Here is a 21,655-nt window from a genome sequence, read left to right as displayed (position 1 = left end):
TATATTGTTCATGCCTTCCCCACTGTGCCTCTAACTTTTCAGATGTAGTCTTTTTTCATCCCTCCTTCCTACATCGTCAGCTTTTCTATCTTTCCTCAACCATTTCTCCTGCATTTCTCATCCCTCCTCTCTTCTTTAACATCTACCAAATGTCCCTGCCATGCAGTTTTCTCTTCGCTATCTTTTGCTCTCCTTTCTGTTTTCGTTACCCCGCGCTTCATTCACCCTTTCCTTGCTCTCTTTTCTCCCAGCTTTCCATCTCGATCATTCCCTTCCCTAAGTCCCCACCCTTCTCCTTTCCAGCCCCACCGACATCCTTTCCTCGATATAATTTCCTCTTTTCCTTCAAACCCACGCCCCTTAGCTGCTCATGAGCCCTCCGTTACTTCACCCCTTTGCTCAGTTCTATGAAACACCCCACTGCTCTCACCGTGGATACCGGTCTGATGCGCCATGTCTGCGATTTGCCGCTGGGTCACAGGTCATCGGGGTGCGGCTGCTTCGTCCCTTCTTCCGGGTCCTGACGTCAAAACACAGACGTGCCCACCGCTGGAAAAAAACTTCCGAAAAAGGCGAGACGAATGAGAGGCGGGGTTTGCTTAAACCATAGAGGGCACTTCAGCGTACAGAGAATTGACTGAAAAGAGCGTAAACGTTGTATCCGGTCCCTCGAATGGAAAGATGGCCGCCTGGCAAGAGCGGAAGAGGTACTCACAGTTTAGAGAAGGCTCACCGGGCAAAATAAATTAAAGGAAAAAAAATGCAAGGCCGCCCTCTGTGGTGGTGATGATTAGCAGTAGCGATTTTTAGTTCCAGAAATTGTATTCGTACGCTAAGATACAAAATAACAAAATACTATTGGAAATATGAGAAACAGACGTTAATTCTTGAATGAACAAACTTGATGTGAAGCATTTGCTAAATTATTTAAACTACATTCTCTGTGCATTGGAATTTGGAAGGGAAGTTGAGGTAGAAGGGAACTCCTGCGCCTGGACGAACACCCCCCAACCCTCTTATTTTAATATAAGTGCAAAATTCGTGTGGAGCACAGGGGACATATATATAAATCAAATGGTTTACCTTCCTGGCTTTGTGTGCTCCGCCAGAGTGCGCTGGACTTGTAACCACGTTTTAAATGTGCTGTTGCTTTTGATATTTTGATAACAACATGAACGAGTTGTGTTATTGGTCGAACCCTTTTATGTGTGATTGCCGAAGGAATGGTGATCTAAACGGGCTACTATTGCTGGAATTGGTTAAGAATACTCCGTGAACTTCTAACTTGGTGAATGTGGAAACGTTTGGCAGATGAAAGGGAGTGGAGTCACAGGGGTGGGAGCTTGGAAAGCAGCATCTGACAGTTAACTTATACACGTATTTAAAAACAATCTGCGCAAAGAAATTGTTGACAAGGACAATCGTGACAGTAAATCTTTTGTAGCTTAATTGGTCACAAAGAGAATGCATTTTCAAATATTTTATAAGGTTAAGACACCCACTGCAGAGCACCAAGTAATGTTGGGGGGATTATAGTAACTGTTAAATACATCTGGTGGTTAATGCAGGTCTGGGAGAGTTCTGTTTTTGTCCAATCACAGCTTTGACTCATAAAGTAGCATAGAGGGTAATGTGTCTGCCGCAAGCACATTGTATAACATGCAGATCACAGATTTGTTTTATTTTGTAGTTAAGTGGGCTCCTGGTTTTGACAGCGAGATCATTTTGTTGCTACCAGTTTGTAAGTTGCAATCCTTCTAATATAGCACAGCGTTCTATTTACCGGCAACAAGGAGCTGCATGCAAATGCTGCAGCGCTAAGGAATCCTAGCTATTACTTAAACCGAATTGTATATGTTGCGCAAGAGGTCAATGGATCGACACAACATAGGAATGAGGGGATGTCATCAATGAGGAATCTAAGCATCAACAATAAACAATATAAACTAAGATTTTGAACTTCAAACAATAATTACACTAGTTTATTGAGAAGAATTATAAAATGTATTTCCCTAGATTAACAATGATAATGTCACGAAAATAACTTTCAAACACAAATGATAAGCGTATAAAATTAATAGTGGTTGATTAGAACGTCTTATATATCTAAGTTTAATCAGAACAATCAAGCAAATAATCTCCAAAATGATTACACTGATTAATAGCACCAGAATTGATGATAATGGCAAAGTATGCATTAGAACAAATATTCAAAAGGTGTCAATGTAAATCTTGAGCATTCGAAGTTAATACTCATACTAACCACAAATTAGCATCAACATGTTGGGCTTCATGTAAAAAGAATTTAGAAACACAAATTAAAAAAAAAAAATCACTCTAACTTGGGTTATTATAAAAAAACATTATTAGTATTGCAGCAATCAAATTAGAAGCTGCAGCTGGTACCTGCAAAGGAAAAGAGACATATAACATTACAATATCATACATTACCCCTTTAGAATAACAACATGCAGCCCATCAGATATGTCTTCAGAGGTTCAGGCCTAACAACAGCTAAACCCACTCTGCTAATATGACTCGGACCATCTGGATCTCAGGTCTCTCTCTCTCTCTCTTCTCAAATTCTCACCACGGAATCTCAGAATCTCTCTCCTTCTGCATAAAAAGAACACTAATCAGGTTGTTATACTAATCTTCAAAAAGCTTATAATTGGTCAGTTCATGGGATGGTTTCGATTCAGCCAATAATAATTCTAATCGATAACCTAAAATACAACAACGTCACATTACCCAGGACATTCTCTCAACAGTAACCTTTCCTGTTCTGTCTTGTCTGTAGCTCCATTGTTCCATCTCGTCTAAACTTCTTTTCTCAGGAAGAAACTTTCTCACTTGCTACATTCACTTCCATCCTCGAGGAAGAAACCACGTATTAGTAACATATTCAAACAATAAAACATTCAACTTATGCAAAGCTCAGTTAAATATGGCTTTGTAAGACATAATGCAGCAACCCACTAGGGTTAGCTGTGTACACAGCTGTTAAATCATCTAACACACACTTATATAAGCATTAAACTGTGGAAAATAACCACAACATTTAGTTAGAATTTTTGCTCAGTTAGGAACAGAAATGAACAATGGCGACCAATTTCAAAAGTCACATGTTAATTCACTATGTAATTAATATACCAAAATCATTAATAAAACATGTTAGAAAATTCACACTCGCACACAAATTGTAAGTCATGGGTTTACATGCTTATTTTTTAATCAATCTTTTGTTATTCGACGATTGCAAAGAATGGCTCCTCTGGGAATGAATAAAGTCTTGATCTTACAGACAGCCTCAACTACTGCATTACGTTTTATATGCTGACTTTGTGTTTGCCACAATTGTTCACTCTTAGCATATAATGTCAAGAAGTGTGGACAATATGTCATTCCTATGCTTTAAAACACTCATTGATTTAAGAAACATTTCCTGTACATTAAGTTGCACACATATGCATTTATTGTACCGCTGGGTGTGAAATAAAGCGCTTTGGCACCCTACACTGGGATGAGTATCACTATGAAACAAATAAAAAATAAAGTAGTTGATTCAATTTAAACCATTTTTAATGTAATTACTCATACACACAGATAATCTTACATTCTTACAATGCACACAAATGTCTTACATGGGAGGTTGAACAAAGTAAAAAACCTGTCTCTAAGTCCTTGTTTCTGTAAAATACAGGATGATCCTTGAAAAAAAGGGCTGATCGCCCTTTAAATCAGGCCTTTGTTTGTGCCTGGCAGGAAGGGAAAATAAGAAAGTCACCAAATGAAATGCAGACAACGTCCAGACGCTGCTGGATTGTGTTCTGGTGTCGGAAAATGACACAAGGACAAATTCAGCATATTGCCCTTGGTCCCAGGGCCCACAACCACCTTTTCTAAGCCATGAAGGGCCTTTGCACACCAGAGCTGCCAAGTTTCCAGTCTGCATATGCATAATAATTTCCATGGTTGCAGGCAGTGAACTAATGCATGAATTTTCCAGGTAGGCTTGCCCACTGGCCTTTATTGCACTAGTGTTGCTGCTATTTTTATGTCCTCATCAGCTAAAATATAAAAAAATCGTGACTTGTCCAGAATCTTAAGACATGAACAAACAGCAGGTATTTTTCTCTGAGAAACCTGCCAACCCTTTTCTAGGTCTATGTGTAACACTTTTAAGTGACCCTTTATCACAAATCTAGTCACTCAAGCAGAGACATAACATCCACCACTTTCGAAAATCAACCCAGTGTTGTAACAATTGTCCCCGGAGCTTTCGGGGCAGAGGGGCCCCATTCCACGTAAAGCCAATTAAATTCTGTGAGATATGGGAGATTCAGGGGGCACCTCATCTTATTCTTCAGCGGTCCCATAATTTTATGTTACCCCAGAGCATTAACTTCAGTCTGACTGAACGGAGACAAGACTGAAATTTTTGTTTTGGGCATGGAAGCTAGTCCATGGATCTCACATTAGTGGCCCATATCTTGTAACGATTGCCCAGCCCCGAGTTTGTCGGTCAGGAATCTAGGTATCACATTCAACAGAACTCTTTCTTTTGAGCAACAAGTTAACCAGACGGCTAGATCATGTTATTGGTCTATGAAAATGCTAAAGAAAATATTTCCTTTTCTTCAGGAGGAACTTAAACCAACTGTTATTTTAGCCCTGGCCATTTCTAAATTGGATTATTGCAACGCTCTCATGCTGAACATTAGCAAGGCCGCCCTTCATAGACTTCAGCTCATTCAGAACGCGGCGGCTCGCCTGGTTTTGGTCCTACATTGCGCTGCTTCTGCCAGTGGGAGCCTTAAACGGCTCCACTGGCTGGCTACCTGTCGAAAAACGGATCAAATTTAAAATATTGTGCCTTACATATAAGGCCTATCACCAGGAGTGCTGCTCTTACTTGAGCTCAGTTTTACAGCCCTATCTGCCATGCCGTCAGTTTAGATCTGCAAATTTGCAGCTGATCTCTGTACCCCACTGCCACCGGGCTCGATGGGGGGACAAAGCTTTTTCTGTAGTGGCTGAAAAACTATGGAATACTCTTCCGTCCCATATTAGGCTGGAAAAGACATATCTCCGCTTTAGGAAACAACTTAAAACCTGGTTGTTTTCGCGTTAGGCAGTAGGTCTCCCCGTTTGCTCTCTGTGATTCACTGCCTTGATCTGGTTCCCCCTGATTTACAGTCTTTTCCTCCCTAGCACTTCGATGCTACGACCAGAACGCGCTCTATAAATACTACAATACAATACTTGAGCAGAGGGATTTCCCTACAAGCAGTGGGTATTGTATCCAGCAACACAAATTAACCCCATTCATAACACTGCGACTCAAATATTAGCAATAATTCCAAGAACATAACCTGCCACTATCACCAGCCCAGTCAACGCAATTGCCCAGCTCTGTAAAACTGGAGAACGTGGAATGTTTATATCACTGACTTCTTCACATTCTCTGGGAGAAATGTTCTTTTTTACATGTAAGACAACTAAAATGACTATTACTGCTGTATATTTCTGCTTTGGATGGTTATCAAAGTGAAAATACATATAAACCCACTGGACACAATAAAGGAGAAGAACCACATGTCCTTTCAGTGTTCAAGAAATCTTCCTTCCACGTTTACACATAGACCCCATCTTGGGCCATGTTAGGCAAAGTAGTTTATTGTTTCAATCCGGTACCTGTAGACCTGCATCTACAACAGGGAAAAACAAGAAGTTTAAGAATGCAAAGAGAAAACAGGACTCACACCGGACATGAGGCATCTCTGCTTTACAATCTCAAATCACATTTCACAGTGGAATTGCATTGATGATATTGTATGTGTGGCAGCAACAGTTCATTTCACTTTGTCTTTTGAAAAAAAGAAATAGTATATTTACAAGTAATTAAATACAACTACTGACAGACTCCAGTGAAAAATCAATGTTTTTTTGTGAATCAACATGGCATGTACTTTCATTTCAGAGGTGTTATATTGTTTTCATTTTCCGGGCACTGTCAAATGCACATTAACCCAAAACATGTCAGTGGGAAATTAAAACTTATAGGCTCACAGATCACTATGGTTTTCAAAAATCGTGAACTTCTTTTTAAATGTATAGCATTCAGTTCAGCCAATGGATTTTCCTTACTCAATGTTATTGTTTCTAGTTCCTATGATAAATCAATCTTTTTCAATAAATATGTTAATAATCTGTGGATGCCAAATGTCCGCCTTATTGTGTGTGACACATTTTGTTAACATTACATTGCTTTCTGGGACTTGTGGATTGGCTTTTCCAATTTGGAGCTTGAGGTTCCAAATCCAAATATGCAAAGTGATGGTTGATATATTTAAAAAAATGCTTAGGAATGGTCGACTGTGTCAAACATAACATGGCCTGGGGGGCGTGGCAGGCAAGATGGCCGCTCGGACGCACTAGTAGAGTGCTCGCGGCCTCGTGTCCAAGATCCTGCTCATCCTACCGTCCCGAGGCTCTGCAGACCCCGCAAGCTAGGCACAGGGGTTTAGTGGATGGGGGTACGGCTCAAGAGGTGGGGATCATGCTGGAGTCGGGCCGTGCTGCGGGCCCTGTAGGCGATCGCCTGACCTCAGCATGGCGGCCGCCGTGCTGGTCGGCCAATAGCCCGGTACTGGAGGAGTCGCGGGGCGCCGCCCTGTGGTCTTGGAGGTGTGGGGGCCCCCCGGCGCTGGGAATTTAGCCTGCGGCAGTCGGTCTGAGCGGGGAGCGGTCCCCCCCTTTTTTTGTTAAACCCTTCCGCAGGGAGTGGACTGGGCCTGCGGTTGGCTTGTGCCTGGTGGCCCCCCTGAAACGTGCAGCTCCAATCGTGGTGGAGCCCCTGCAGCACGGATCGGCCGCCAACGAGGAGGTGACGCTCGGCGGTGTTTTGCTACTGGGGGCTATGTGAGGGGCTGACCCCCCCAAGTTGGTCGGACTTTAAGTAACTGCCTGAACTCAACATGGCGGCCGCTGTGTCGGCCAGCCATTAAACTCGTGGCTGGAGGTGTCGAGTGGTGCCACCGAGGGGGCTTGGTGAGAGGGACACCCAGAGAGTGACAACTTGGCCTCAACAGATCGGTGCCGGTGGGGAACTGATTCCCCCCCCCCCCTTACTTTGTCTCTACACATGAGGCAGATGGAGCGGATGTTGGGACCTTTGACTTGGTGCCCCCCCCTCCCCCCCAGAACAATACAACAGCGGACATTGTGGACTTCCTGCGCAGCGGGCCAATTGTCTGTGGTGTGGACTTAGCACACGGCAGTAGTGTGCTGCCGAGGCTTATGCGAGACGCCAGCCTGAAACGGCTGGATGGTGCTGTGCCCTTTTCCGCGTGCTTCTACGGCTGGTAAGAGCGTGAGGTTGTGATCTGACCCTGTTCTGCACGCTGGTACCCTCTGTACTCTGTGTGTGTGTTGGAAGCAGTTCTGGGGCGCAGTTGCACCACGGGCAAGGATAAAGTGGGCGAGGGAACGCAGCAAACCCGGATGTACCAATATACAGTGCAGTCTAGGGTTGGGACTCTGCCACAAGAACCCCCGTGTCCCTTGAACAAAGGGAGCGAACCCACAGGTACGCAAATCCTGGCCGCCATTGAGGCCTCGGAACAGGCAGTAAAGTCGCAAGTTGCCACCATGGGGGTTGACATGAACTTGCTGAGAGTGGATTTGAGGGTGGTAGCCGAACGTTCGGTGGCGACTGAACAACAATGCAAACTAACATTAATACCCTAAAGACCTCAGTGGCCGCCCTGGAGGTTAAAACGCGCAGACTGGATTTGAGAGTTGAGGATGCAGTGGGAAGAGCGTGTAGGTGCAACCTCCGTGTGTTGGGTTTCCCCGAAGGTGTAGAAGGTATGAACCCAGAGGCCTTCTTGGAGGACTGGATTAAAAAAACATTGGCTAACGCCTCCTTGTCAGCCGTGTTTGTGGTGGAACGTGCACTGAGGGCGCTGGACCCTCCGCTGGGTGCCCCTTCTCGAGCGATCATCGCCAAGATCCTCAACTACAGGGACACAATCCTCCAGGAAGTGCGCAAACATGGGGACCCTTCCTACGAGAATCACATAATCTGCTTTTTTCCAGGTTACACTCGGGAGGTACTGCTCCAAAGACAGTCCTTCATGGGTGTTAAACGCAAATTGAAAGAACTTGGGTATACCTATATGCTACTATTCCCTGCTAAATTGGAGGTTCTCCATGCGGGCCGCTCTCATTTTTTTCAGTCACCTGAGGTGGTATGGGATTGGCTGGAGCTTGGTGATGGCGGCAGAGCACTGGGGTCCCAGAGCTGAGGAGCTTGTGAGAGGTCTACCAAAATGGGTAACATACAATCCACCTTGCACCAGACCAGTAGGCGACGCAGCTGCTACCCGAAGCGCCAGGGTGATAGTGTGCTCAGATGGCACCTTGAGTATGGACAGGGGGTGTCGGGAGCGGGAGGAGGTAAGACTGTTGGTGCAATCCGTCACTGCAGAAGTATCCTCCCAGTCCGGTTCCCCCGCGGGGATGGTAGATTAACATAGGACTCAGAGAGCACCAACGCCTGAAGAGCTGTTAGAATGTATTCCTGAACTGGATGGGAGAAGTGGTGGCTGTTGCCGGACTGGGGACTGTGCCCCCGCCGTCTGCTCCCCTACCCCGCCTCCTTTTTTCCTGCTGTCACCCCCCCCCCCCTATTTTTCCCCTCCCCCTTTCCTCCTCCTTTTTGTAAGGCTCTTTCTATCGCAGGGTGACGGAGACCTGGGAGGCTACAAGACACAGGGCGGGGCTAATGGGTTGTTTGTGCGCTACCTCTCCACCCTCTTCCCCCAACCCCCCTTAGCTTGACCAAGGCTAATATTGTTTCATTCCTTCCCCACTTGTGTAGCGGGGAGAGTCACCCGTTGTGGCTTATACTAATTACTTGCAGGGAGTACGTTGGGTTTTGGGTACAGTGTGTGCGAGGTCTGGGTAGTCAGGTGAGAGGAGTGGGAGTATAACACAACTCTGTCCAGGCCAGTTCCCCGCAGTAGTACAGAATGGTGCTGCCTCTACCTTTTGGACTCTAGGGTAGATTGCGGGGCGCACGCACAGAGTGGGCAGACACTAGTTGTGGGTGCTGTTTACCCAGGGTGGGATGGGGTTGTTGGTTATGGATTCTAATTCTAGTTGTTATTGGAGTTTTGTATCATGCACTGATTGCACTGTATTTCCTGTGATGGAAGGGCGATTCGCGCCTCTCTTGTTGAAAATGAGACTGATTGTGGAGCCAGACCAGTGGGATGGCGGGCCAGGGGGAGGGATTAGAGGGGGGTTTACAGTGGCGATTGCAGCTTGGCATAGGGCATGGCAGGTACATTGATTAGAATGGTCACGTGGAATGTGAGGGGACTGAACTCCTTTGTAAAACGTTATAGGGTGCATACGTATCTTAGGAGATTGGGGGTTGATGTTGCTCTCTTGCAGGAGACACACCTGTTAGATAATAAAGCGCAAAAATTATAGAGGAAGTGGCGGGCCAGCTATACTCAGCAACATACTCATCTTATGCCAGGAGTGTGTCAGTTTGGGTGGCCCCCGGGACACCTTTTCCGTTAAGGAGCTGTACTGCATATACAAGGCCACTATGTCTTTCTGCATGGGGAGTTGTATGGCCGTGCGCTCTGCATCCTAAATATATATGCCCCCAACTCCGAAGATGCAGAGTTCTTCCACAAGCTCCAGTCTGAATTAGTACCCTATGCGGGGATGCCCATCATTTGGGCGGGCAATTTTAATTGTGTTTTGGATGGGGTCTTGGATAGCAGCCCCCCAAGATGGATACTAAGCCTCATATGATTGCCATGCTCCGCAGTGTAATGGATAATCTACACTTAGTGGATATATGGAGGGAGATGCATCCCACTTCCACAGCTTTTTCCTGTTACACTCCCACGCATGGAGAGTATAGCCTCTTAGACAGATTTCTACTTGTGAATGACGGGACCCTGGATGTTCGTCGGGCTGATTATCGGGTCAGATTTCTGTCGGATCATGCCTGTCTTCTGTTAGAATGCATTACCCACACGCCGGCGATCCCCCTCTGGCGCGGAATTACTGGGTAACCTTGAGTATAGGCGTGACATTCAAGAGGCACTGACTGGTAATTTTGGCGGAAACTGGACCATAGCCCAGAGTAGCGGCATAGAATGGGAGGCTCTTAAGTTCCTTATACGGGGCGAAAGCCTCACTAAGAAATACGCCATTTGGAAGAAACTAGATCAGGAATTAGCAGAGCAGGACGACGCCTTGAGTGCTCTGCAACGTCAAATTGACAATGGTGATGCCCTGGAGGCCGAGAGTCGAGTGGTGCGTGGTCACATAGGTGCCCTGTGGAGCAGACTAGATAGTTATGTCCTTAAAGATTTCAGACAGCGATTGCACCATGAGGGGGATCGGTCTGGGCGTTTGCTCGCCTGGCTGCTCTGATGTGAACGCCCCACTCCCATGATCCTATCTCTCCGGGGTCCCATCGGTGGTAGAATTTTAGGTCAAACACGTGTGAATGCACATTTACGGGAGCACCTCAAGGCCATATACTCTTCTCCGCGGTGTGACTTGAGCTCACAAATACGAGAATATCTGGATGGCCTCCGGTTGCCCAGGCTCACAGACGTTCAGGTGACGGAATTGGAGGCTGAGCTGTCCCTGGAGGACCTTCAGGGGGCCCTGGGAGGCATGGCCTCTGGGAGGGCTCCGGGGCCCGACGGCCTCCCAGTCGAGTTTTACCACGCATACGCCGCAACACTGCTTCCCAAACTACTGGAAATGCTTCAAGAGGCACACAAGGGGGGCCTGTTGCGCAGCAGATGAGAGAGGCATTGATCGTAATGCTATCTAAGGCCGGGAGAGATGCAGCTGACCCAAGCTCTTATAGACCGCTTTCCATGTTAAATGTGGATGTGAAACTCCTCGCTAAGGTCTTCGCAATGCGATTAGGCCAGGTGGTGACCTCGTTGGTGGGGAAGGATTTGTGTGGGTTCATCCCTGGAAGAGGGACCCACATGAACCTGCGGAGACTATCACATGTTATGCACAAGACGCGTGAACTCCCTGACCGCGCTGCACTGGTTGCCTTGGACATAGAAAAGGCGTTTGACACACTGTCCTAGGAATACTTATGGGCCGTCCTGTATAGGATGGGCTTGGGTCCTTACTTTTTTTTATAGGTATATCTGCTCTACTCGTCTCCGCAGGCCCAGGTCCGCACTGGGGCACTCAACAGGGCTGCCCCCTATTACTGCTACAGTTTGCTCTAGCCATGGAACCCCTAGCTATACAATTGCGAACACGCCTGCGGAATTGGGCAACGACACACACTATATCACTGTATGCTGATGATGCCCTGGTGTATGTTACGGACCTGGAGAGCTCAGTCCCTCTCTTATTGACGCTGATGGACGATTTTGGTAGGGTATCGGGACTCCGAATAAACCAACGGAAGACGGTATTGTTCCCTATGGCGGGGCTGTCAGCAGTGGCTGCATCAGAGTTGGCATGGATGGGTCTGGAGTGGGAGATGGAGTTGTTTCATTGTCTAGTCATGCAGGTGACACACTCACCCCAACTACAATATGCCTTAAATATGGGCAGCGTGATAAATGGCCTCCGTGCCTCGGTCCAATTTTGGACCTCCCTCCCATTGTCAGTTATGGGCAGAGTTGCACTCTGCAAGATGATTCTCCTCCCGAGATGCCTGTACATGTTACAGAAATCGTTCTGTGAAATGCCATCACTTCTTTTTCGGCAGCTCGATAAGTTGCTTCTGTCCCTGGTGTGGGCGGGTAAGCGGCCTAGAGTTTGCATGGATGTTCTGAAGGTGGACCTGGTTGACGTAGGACTGGGCCTTCCCGATTTGTACCTATACTATGCGGTATGCTGGCTGCAATATGCTGCCATGTGGTGTGACGATGGCTCTAATTGGGAGAAAGAACTATTAGAAGGATCTGTTTGTCTGTCACATTTACCATGCTTGTTGATGAGTGGATCTAGGTTGCCACCAGGGATCCCTTTCCTGGTTGTGCAGGTGTCGCAGGACTGGGAGCAGGTCATTGTGAAGGTGTTGCATAAAGTACCATATGCGCGCTTGCTTCGGCTGTGGTGGCTGCAGCAACACTAGACTTCGGGAAGTGGTGAGACGGTAGTTGTGATACTGCTGGTGATCTCTACCAAAATAATACGTTTATTACTTGGCAAGAAGCGAAGTCCCTTTTTGGAATTGACCAAGGTCAGTTCCTGCAATACGCAAGCCTCTCGCAGACGGCACGTGAGGTTTGGACCTCTTTTCCTTCTGAACAGATTGAATCCTGCCTTGCAGCGACCCTTGTTGACCCTGGTTGTGTCCGCGGTCTCATTTCCCGGCTCTACAGGGCTCTAAAACAAGACAAACAGATAAGCCTAACAGGGGCTAGAGATAGTTGGGATGCTGATCTGGATGGTCTACTTATGGATTGTGAATGGTCTAGAACTTGTTCCTTGGTACGGGATGCCACTAGTAATGCAAAATTTAACGGACACACTTTTATTACATCCACGGGCTTACCTGACACTGCACCGCCTCCATAGAATATTTCCAACATGACCAGATAGGTGTGCTTGCTGTGGTGGAGCTTCGGCTAATTTTGACCATATGACATGGGTATGCAGCGTGATTCAAACCTTTTGGCTCCAAATAGTGCGAACACAGAGACAAGTGTCATCGATTAATGTAGGGGCGACTATGAAACCCTGCCTACTGGGTTTAATTCCTTGCCCCAAAAGAGGTTGTAAAATGACTTACAGATTTGCACAATTGGGGCTCATCCTTGCCAAACGGCGCATTGCGATACACTGGGAGAGCCCGTTCCCCTCCTCTACATGATGCTTGGTTGGCGGATCTCGTTGAGTGGGCGACTGCGGAGCAGTGTCAGCTTCGAAAAGTACGTATGGATGAGCATGCTGAGCGGGACCTGGAGAGATGGAGAGGTATGATTGATACCCTATTGGGGGTCTCTGTGGAGATTGCTGGGGACTCCTCGGAAGGGGCTTCTATTTGCAGAGACTGGATGATGCCATTCAAGGCTGGCAACGTGTAAGTGGATTGTTTGAATGTTCAGTGATAATTGGTGAATGGGGTCCTCATGACCCCCGACCCACCCTCCCCACCCACCCACTCCCCTCCCTGCCAACCTGCTCCCCTCCCTCCCCCTTCCGTCAAATGATTGTCACTAGGGAGTGGATGTCCGTCTCTTCTTCTGCCTGCATGGTAGACTCTGTCTGCGGGGTCCAGAGGTGTTGTGGAGGTGGATGGTTCCCCCATGGTATGTTCTGTTGGCGGGGCGGGTCTAGCTCAGTTTCCCCCCTGACTTGGATGTACTACGTTAGCTCAATGACAGTTTTGCACTCTGGTTTGTCCGAAATGTTCTCCACATTATTGCGCATATCGTGCATGAGATATATCGCTCCTTACCCCATGTATTGCTTGTCTAGCAGCAATTGTTCTCACAGCCACATTGGTTAGTTCGATCTATCGTTTTATGTATGGGTTGCACTTCTGTATCACCGGAGACTCTGCTGAAGATGTGATGCCGACTTCATGATTGCTGATTTGGAATGTAAAGCTGTGGTGCTGCTGTGTATCCTATGAACAGTGCAGTTTTATGTGTTGTTATTCTATAAGTCATAAATAAAGTCTTTTAAAAAAAAAACATAACACGGCCTGTAGTAAGCTATATTCTATGCTCGATCCTCACTGTGTTTTTGAGTCACCTGAGCTCTTTACCCATTGTTGATGTTGCTTTGCTTCTGCAGATTCCCATGCTCCCTCAGGTACCTTCTGGGATAGCATTAATGTGCCTCATGTTTGAATTTGATTATGCCACTATGAGTCCAGGAGACATTGCACAGCCTACATGGAGAGTATGCTGAGTAGGAGGGACATTCAGCAAGCTGTCTCAGCAGAGTGGAATCAAATGGACAGCAAAGGAGCATTTATGGGACTTGGAACCTGGCTGTACCTGTCACTGTGCTTTGCCATCACATGCAGAAATTTCCAAGAGGTCCAACCTACCCTATTATACAGACCAAAGAAAGCATCAAATGCACCTTCCTGATTACTATAGCCTAGCTTGAGTAGTTCTTAGTCAACTAGTGATAGCAAGTTAAATGTAGGCCCTTTGCCTCAACACAGACTGCATTGCTCCATGGTTTCCTGCTTTTGCATTTACTTTTCAAGGCATAGTGTTGGACTTGGCCCTTTCCGCAGGGTCACACCCTAACCAGTTTGCCTTCATCCCTCCATACTTATTTTGCTGATTTGTTTTTGTTGGCTTTAGGACTCTGCACACTTTACCACTGCAAAGCAGTGCAAAAGTACTTCTGCTTTCTTCTTAAAATATGGTAGAATTGGCTTATAACCAATTGGCATATTTAATTTACGTGTAAGTCTATAGTATTGTTGCACAACCTGTTCTCAGGGCCTGTAAATTAAATGCTACTAGTGGACCTGCAGCACTGGCTTGTGCCACCCACTTAGGCTGTCTCGGGCCTAACACAGCAGAAGGAAGGAAGAAGGAATTTGAGGAGCCAGACCAAAATGTAGTGATTAACACCTCATCTACTCTTCTCACCGCTCTTACCCCCAAACAGAACCTATTTATTAGACAGTGAAATCATTCTTTTCGGGTTTATGGGAGGTTAACGTCTGCATCATTGCTTTGATAATCTGACACCCAAAGTTGACCCACAAAAAGAATCCCCTTACCAAGAATTTAAAACTAAAAGTACTATTATGGCACCTACTTCACATAAGACATTGGACACTTTTGAAGCTCTGATCAAGCAAGATCTGAAAAAAAAACTCAATTACCAGTCACCAAAGGCAAAGAATATGACTAAAAAAGAAAGAGGTATTCTCAAGTCCTTGGCTCATAACAACTACCTTATCTTCCAGCCAGCAGATAAACGATGAGCCCTGGTGGTGATGGACCATACATATTATGAGGCTAAGGTGTTTCAAATGAGAACATGTACATCCATCTAGATCATGATCCCACAATAGATATTGCTGCTTTCCTCACAGAAATCCTTAAGAAAGCATTTTCTTAAGAATGGATCAACGTAAACACTAAACGTTTTTTGACTACTGAGTTCCCTTGGAGACCCAGATTGTACGTTACCAAAAATTCATAAACACCCTACGGACAGCCAATTAGCCCTATAGTATCGGCAAGTGGATCGCTTCATGAACTACGTGGCAAATATTTGGGTACTTTCCTACAGCCATTTGTTCAAAATTGGAAACCATACATTCAGGATACAATGGATTTCTTGATAAGTCTGGCACAAATACCAGCAACTGAATTGCACACATGGTGGCTTTGTACTATTGATGTGCCTGCATTGTATACTTTGATTGCCCATAATGAAGGGATAAAGGTAGTAGAATAGGCACTTCTACAACAAGAGAGTATTTGTGCAAACAAAGTATTCATTTTGGAATTACGTTGCTTCTGCCTTTCCCATAGTTATTTTTATTGGTCTGCTTAATTTTGCTTACAAAAGAACAGAACCTCCATGACTACTTTGGGAGCATCAGGCTATGCAAATATTTTCATGGCAAAATTTGAGGATCATTTAATTTCTTCTATTAAGGCATGGCAGAAACATCTTGTGGGATATATTCAATACACTGACATTATGTTCCTTAGACTGGTCCCATGGAGGTACTGGAAAATAACATTGCAGAACTCAACAAAAGAAATCCACAAATACAATTTACACCACCAGCAATCAAACCTTTACGTTTCTGGACGTTCACCTGGATTTGTCCCTAGCTGGTATTGAGACAAAAGTATATAAAACAAGCATTTCCAATGCAATGGGTCTCGCATTTGCTCGAGTTAGAGGTGTTAGCATTGTAAACGCCTAACCGGACTTTTCTTGCCACATAGATTGAAAATGAAAATTAATACAGTTTCACAAAAGCGAGCCGATTCAAAGCACCACGGCATCAGTGTGAAGCAGCACACAAAAAGAAAAAAAGTTCGCTCTCAGTCAAAGGTATCAGCAAAAGTGCAATTAGCCGTGTAACCGGGGCGATGTCCTAGGCAGCAACTAAACCGCCCCAACGAGGGACAAATGTAAATGAAAATAAAGGACTTTTGAAGTGCAAAGCTTATGAACGAGTGATAGTGATGGCCGTGTGGTGGGCATGGTTAAAAGCCCAGATACATACCAACACGTCGGAAAAGCAGCGCTTGCGCGCTGCTATGCTCAACCTAAAAACGATGGATCGCAAAAACTCTTTACTTTTTCATAGCTGTCACCCCCAGTCATTAAAACTACACTTGCGATTCTCTCAGTTTCTTTGTATCAAGAGGATCATCTCAGACAGTGAGGTTTGCACAATGATTATGGAAGAATATAAAGTACAGTTCAACAACAGAGGATATCAAGTGGATATACTCAACTCAACGGCTCAATGTGTAGCATCGATGGCCTGTATGTGCCCTCTTCAAAAAAGCACCATTGAGAAACCCATCCAGTATTTATTTCTCAATTTTCCACCAAATCACAGGCCACCAAAAGCATTAACAAACAGCAGTGGGAGTTTTTACAATCTGAGCCCGATTTCAAGGGATTATTTCACCAAAACCAATCTTTGCATATTAACAAACAAAAAACCTAAAGGACATTCTGGCATCTAGGAAATCCTAGATGACAGCAACATGCGCCCGGACTCGTAAATGTCAGAACTGTATGCGCTGCAACAGTGTGATATTTGGAGATAGTGTTGTTCACACTCACAAGTCAGTCCATCAAAGTGAAGCATTCCTCCGAATGTAACACACAAAATGTTATATATAGCACCAAATGCCCATGCGGCTTGATGTATGTTGACAAAAATGAGAGAAAGCTCTGATAACAGAACACGAGCATGATACGGAACAAGAACAAACATTCCAGTTTGGCCACAAATTGGCCTGAATATCATCACAACATAGCACAAATGCACTTTCAAGACTTGGAGGTAGTAAAACCAAACTCTGAAATTAATGTATTGAACATTTTATCTCAACAAGAAACTTTTTGGATCAAGAAATTTGATACTCTTCTACCTGAGTGCCTAACTGATAAACAGGAAATGTCATGATTTTTGTGAAGTGCAAACAATGTTTGGTAGGCATTATTTTAATTCTACAGAGGACAATATCAAGTGACCGTCTCTTCATGGGATTGTATGTCTGCAACAATGTTTTACATACACACCAGTTAGTGGCATCCTTTGTTAGATATATTGTGTTAACATTCATAATGAGATTGCACATGTTGCGTTACAGATGCAGAATTAGACGATTCTGTGCAACAGCCACACGTGGTTGCTTCTCGTAGTTTTATTTGTTTATGCCTTTACATCTGATTATCTTTTGCTTCACTACATGACACATTGCGGTATATATCATTGTCCACATATGTTACCAAGATAATTTCTTATTGGGTAATACAAGGTTTATCAACTCACAACATGGGTGTCTGCCATGGTATGCTATTTTTTTATATCATCAGTTGGCATTACAAACATACAAAATTCCTGGTATCGACAGTCGTTTATGTCTTATTGTATTTCTGAATCTTCAGCTGTCAACTTACTTTCATATGATGCTTTATGGTATTTCTGAGAGCGAAACTGTCAATTTACCATTATTTGATGCCGGATGGTATTACAACAGGGATTGAATGTCATGCGCATTAATGTCTAGGTGCCACTTAGTAACCTTGGAGTTTATTCGGGATGAGATGCAAAAGACTTTGAGCAACTTCTTTGACAGCAATTTAGGATGAGTTAATTGTATATTTTGAGTTTCTAACATATGCCTGCTCTTCCTGTCTTTTTCTCAATAACAGCGCTCTCTACTTCCTACTTGGAAGTCTGTGCACTATTTCTATCCCACACTTGAACTGACGTCCGGTTGACATTGCTTCATGTTTAAAAGGCACTTGAGGTGCTGGTTCTGGTTTTCCAGCGTGTTGATGGCGGCACATTGAGGAGGTGTCAGTGGCGTGTTTCAAAAGGTAAACAGTTGCACACCTGTTATTTCACGTTTCGCTATTAATTCAGTTTAAATCCTTGTTATCGTGTATACAGACTTCTGGTAACTATCTGAAATACATGGACCTTATAACATACCGCTGGTTTGGTTACATTTACTATTCGGCTGGGATACAAACGTTGACTATTAAGGTATTCTGCTTCAAGTATTCTCTTTGTGTGCAGTGGTTGTTATTTATCACTCTAGGGTTAACTTCTGTATAGCTCATTGTGCAGGAGCTGAGCGATACCTTCCACTATGACGTTATTTGTAATGGGATAGCCAAGCCATAGCATGAGCATCATGTGTTCCTGTGGTAGCAGTCAGAATTCAGCTGATGGGTCACTGCTAAAACGTCTGATCACGTATCACTATCACACTTGAATCATTTAAGTACTTTAGGCATGTGGTAGCCATTTGACAATGGTTGCTGCATGCGAACCTTCGTTGGTCGATTGGCTTCCACCGATTTTCCGTTTCATCACCTTCTATCCTGATGTGTGTCACTGTGCTGAAGGGCTGAGTGTACAGCTTGGAGTTACTGGCACTTGGTGTATGGTAGCCACTAAGGAGTACCCTCTAAGGCATGAAGACAAACCTGGCAGATTCAGGCATTGCACAGGTTTTGGAATCACACTGTTCTTCTTTTTTCTACTTTAGTGATGAATGTCTCACTGAAGTCTTTATTATTCGTTTTGTTTTAATTTGCATCTGATGAATCACTTTCATTTTGGTTTGCACCAACACATTGAATGATAGGGTGCACGGCAATCAATCACAAACATTTGTTGCTGGAAGCCACAATGAGGATGTTTTCAAGCTTGGTGAAACATCTATTGCAACTATGTGACACATGAGTATTGGCGCAGTATCATTTCTAAAAAAAAATCTGTTCCCCTATGAACTGTCCTAAATAGACCTTTCTGTTTCCCATTGTTTTCTCAGTGACCCCTGATGATGAATGTTTCCAAAATGCATTGGGTCTTGGATATAACTGTTTGAGTAAGACATTTGGCCTAGTGTTGCATTGGCACATTTTGGTTCTACAAGAGTGGAGCAGCATTTGGTTTGAATCATGTAAACTGGAAATTTCCTTAAATAATGTGCTTAAGGACTGAAGAGCTCCAGGAGGCTGGCCTGGCTTGTAGTGGGTACCAAGAGGTACTTACACCTTGCTCCAGGTATCCCTTATTAGTGTAGAGGGGTGTCTAGCAGCTTAGGCTGATCGAAAAGGTAGCTTAGCAGAGCAGCTTAGGCTGAACTAAGAGACGAGTGAAGCTCCTACAGTACCACTAGTGTCATATGCACAATATCATAAGAAAACACAATACACAGATATACTAAAAATAAAGGTACTTTATTTTTATGACAATATGCCAAAAGTATCTCAGTGAGTACCCTCAGTATGAGGATAGCAAATATACACAAGATATATGTACACAATACCAAAATATGCAGTAATAACAATAGAAAACAGTGCAAACAATGTATAGTCACAATAGAATGCAATGGGGGCACATAGGGAGAGGGGCAACACAAACCATATACTCTAGAAGTGGAATGCGAACCACAAATGGACCCCAAACCTATGTGACCTTGTAGAGGGTCGCTGGGACTGTAAGAAAACAGTGAGGGTTAGAAAAATAGCCCACCCCAAGACCCTGAAAAGTGGGTGCAAAGTGCACCTAAGTTCCCCAAAGAGCACAGAAGTCGTGATAGGGGAATTCTGCAAGGAAGACCAACACCAGCAATGCAACAATGATGGATTTCCTGACGAGAGTACCTGTGGAACAAGGGGACCAAGTCCAAGAGTCACGATCAAGTCGGGAGTGGGCAGATGCCCAGGAAATGCCAGCTGTGGGTGCAAAGAAGCTGCCACCGGATGGTAGAAGCTGTGGATTCTGCAAGAACGACAAGGGCTAGAAACTTCCCCTTTGGAGGATGGATGTCCCATGTCGTGAAGAGTCGTGCAGAGGTGTTTCCGTGCAGAAAGACTGCAAACAAGCCTTGCTAGTTGCAAGGGTCGCGGTTAGGGTTTTTGGATGCTGCTGTGGACCAGGAGGGACCAGGATGTCGCCGATTGCGTGAGGAGACAGAGGGGGCGTCCAGCAAGACAACAAGCCCACTCAGAAGCAAGCAGCACCCGCAGAAGTGCCGGAACAGGCACTACGAAGTGGAGTGAACCAGAGCTCACCCGAAGTCACAAAGGAGGGTCCCACGACACCGGAGGACAACTCAGGAGGTCGTGCACTGCAGGTTAGAGTGCCGGGGACCCAGGCTTGGCTGTGCACAAAGGAAATCCGGGAAGAGTGCACAGGAGCCGGAGTAGCTGCAAAACACGCGGTCCCCAGCAATGCAGTCTAGCGTGGGGAGGCAAGGACTTACCTCCACCAAACTTGGACAGAAGAGTCACTGGACTTTGGGAGTCACTTGAACAGAGTTGCTGAGTTCAAGGGACCTCGCTCGTCGTGCTGAGAGGAGACCCAGAGGACCGGTGATGCAGTTCTTTGGTGCCTGCGGTTGCAGGGGGAAGATTCCGTCGACCCACGGGAGATTTCTTCGGAGCTTCTAGTGCAGAGAGGAGGCAGACTACCCCCACAGCATGCACCACCAAGAAAACAGTCAAGAAGGCGGCAGGATCAGCGTTACAAGGTCGCAGTAGTCGTATTTGCTACTTTGTTGCAGTTTTGCAGGCTTTCAGCGCGGTCAGCAGTCGATTCCTTGGCAGAAGGTGAAGAGAGAGATGCTGAGGAACTCTGCTGAGCTCTTGCATTCGTTATCTAAGGAATTCCCCAAAGCAGAGACCCTAAATAGCCAGAAAAGGAGGTTTGGCTACTTAGGAGAGAGGATAGGCTAGTAACACCTGAAGGAGCCTATCAGAAGGAGTCTCTGACGTCACCTGCTGGCACTGGCCACTCAGAGCAGTCCAGTGTGCCAGCAGCACCTCTGTTTCCAAGATGGCAGAGGTCTGGAGCACACTGGAGGAGCTCTGGGCACCTCCCAGGGGAGTGGTCACTCCCCTTTCCTTTGTCCAGTTTCGCGCCAGAGCAGGGCTGAGGGATCCCTGAGCCGGTGTAGACTGGCTTATGCAGAGATGGGCACCATCTGTGCCCATCAAAGCATTTCCAGTGGCTGGGGGAGGCTACTCCTCCCCAGCCCTGACACCTTTTTCCAAAGGGAGAGAGTGTAACACCCTCTCTCTGAGGAAGTCCTTTGTTCTGCCTTCCTGGGCCAAGCCTGGCTGGACCCCAGGAGGGCAGAAACCTGTCTGAAGGGTTGGCAGCAGCAGCAGCAGCAGCCGCAGTGAAACCCCGGGAAAGGTAGTTTGGCAGTACCCGGGTCTGTGCTAGAGACTCGGGGGATCATGGAATTGTCTCCCCAATGCCAGAATGGCATTGGGATGACAATTCCATGATCTTAGACATGTTACATGCCCATGTTCGGAGTTACCATTGTGATGCTATACATATGTTGTGACATATGTATAGTGCACGCGTGTAATGGTGTCCCCGCACTCACAAAGTCCTGGGAATTTGCCCTGAACAAGG

General features: G+C 45.6%; 2 protein-coding genes across 6 annotated transcripts in view; one reads left to right on the top strand and one right to left on the bottom strand.

The window, feature by feature from the left end:
* The window catches only part of TWF2 (twinfilin actin binding protein 2), a 240,287-nt gene extending 239,720 nt beyond the window's left edge, over window positions 1–567 (bottom strand). Inside the window, exon 1 of one of the 2 annotated variants that reach the window (XM_069206605.1) lies at window positions 431–567. In XM_069206605.1, coding sequence (XP_069062706.1) covers window positions 431–455 — 25 coding nt within the window. In that variant the 5' untranslated portion in view covers window positions 456–567. The remainder of the gene's footprint in view (window positions 1–430) is intronic. The other variant, XM_069206606.1, reaches the window with a different exon arrangement.
* A 15-nt stretch (window positions 568–582) lies between these two features.
* Window positions 583–21,655, top strand: part of PPM1M (protein phosphatase, Mg2+/Mn2+ dependent 1M) — a 271,057-nt gene continuing 249,984 nt past the window's right edge. For all 4 annotated transcript variants that reach the window (XM_069206604.1, XM_069206603.1, XM_069206602.1 and 1 more), the window contains exons 1-2: window positions 583–707; window positions 17,923–18,090. The gene's annotated coding sequence lies outside the window, so the exon portion shown is untranslated. The remainder of the gene's footprint in view (window positions 708–17,922; window positions 18,091–21,655) is intronic.

This window comes from Pleurodeles waltl, chromosome 9 (genome assembly GCF_031143425.1).
Source record: "Pleurodeles waltl isolate 20211129_DDA chromosome 9, aPleWal1.hap1.20221129, whole genome shotgun sequence".
Classification (NCBI taxonomy): domain Eukaryota; kingdom Metazoa; phylum Chordata; class Amphibia; order Caudata; family Salamandridae; genus Pleurodeles; species Pleurodeles waltl.
Note: the sequence above shows the minus strand (reverse complement) of the source record. Positions and strands in the feature narration are given on the sequence as shown.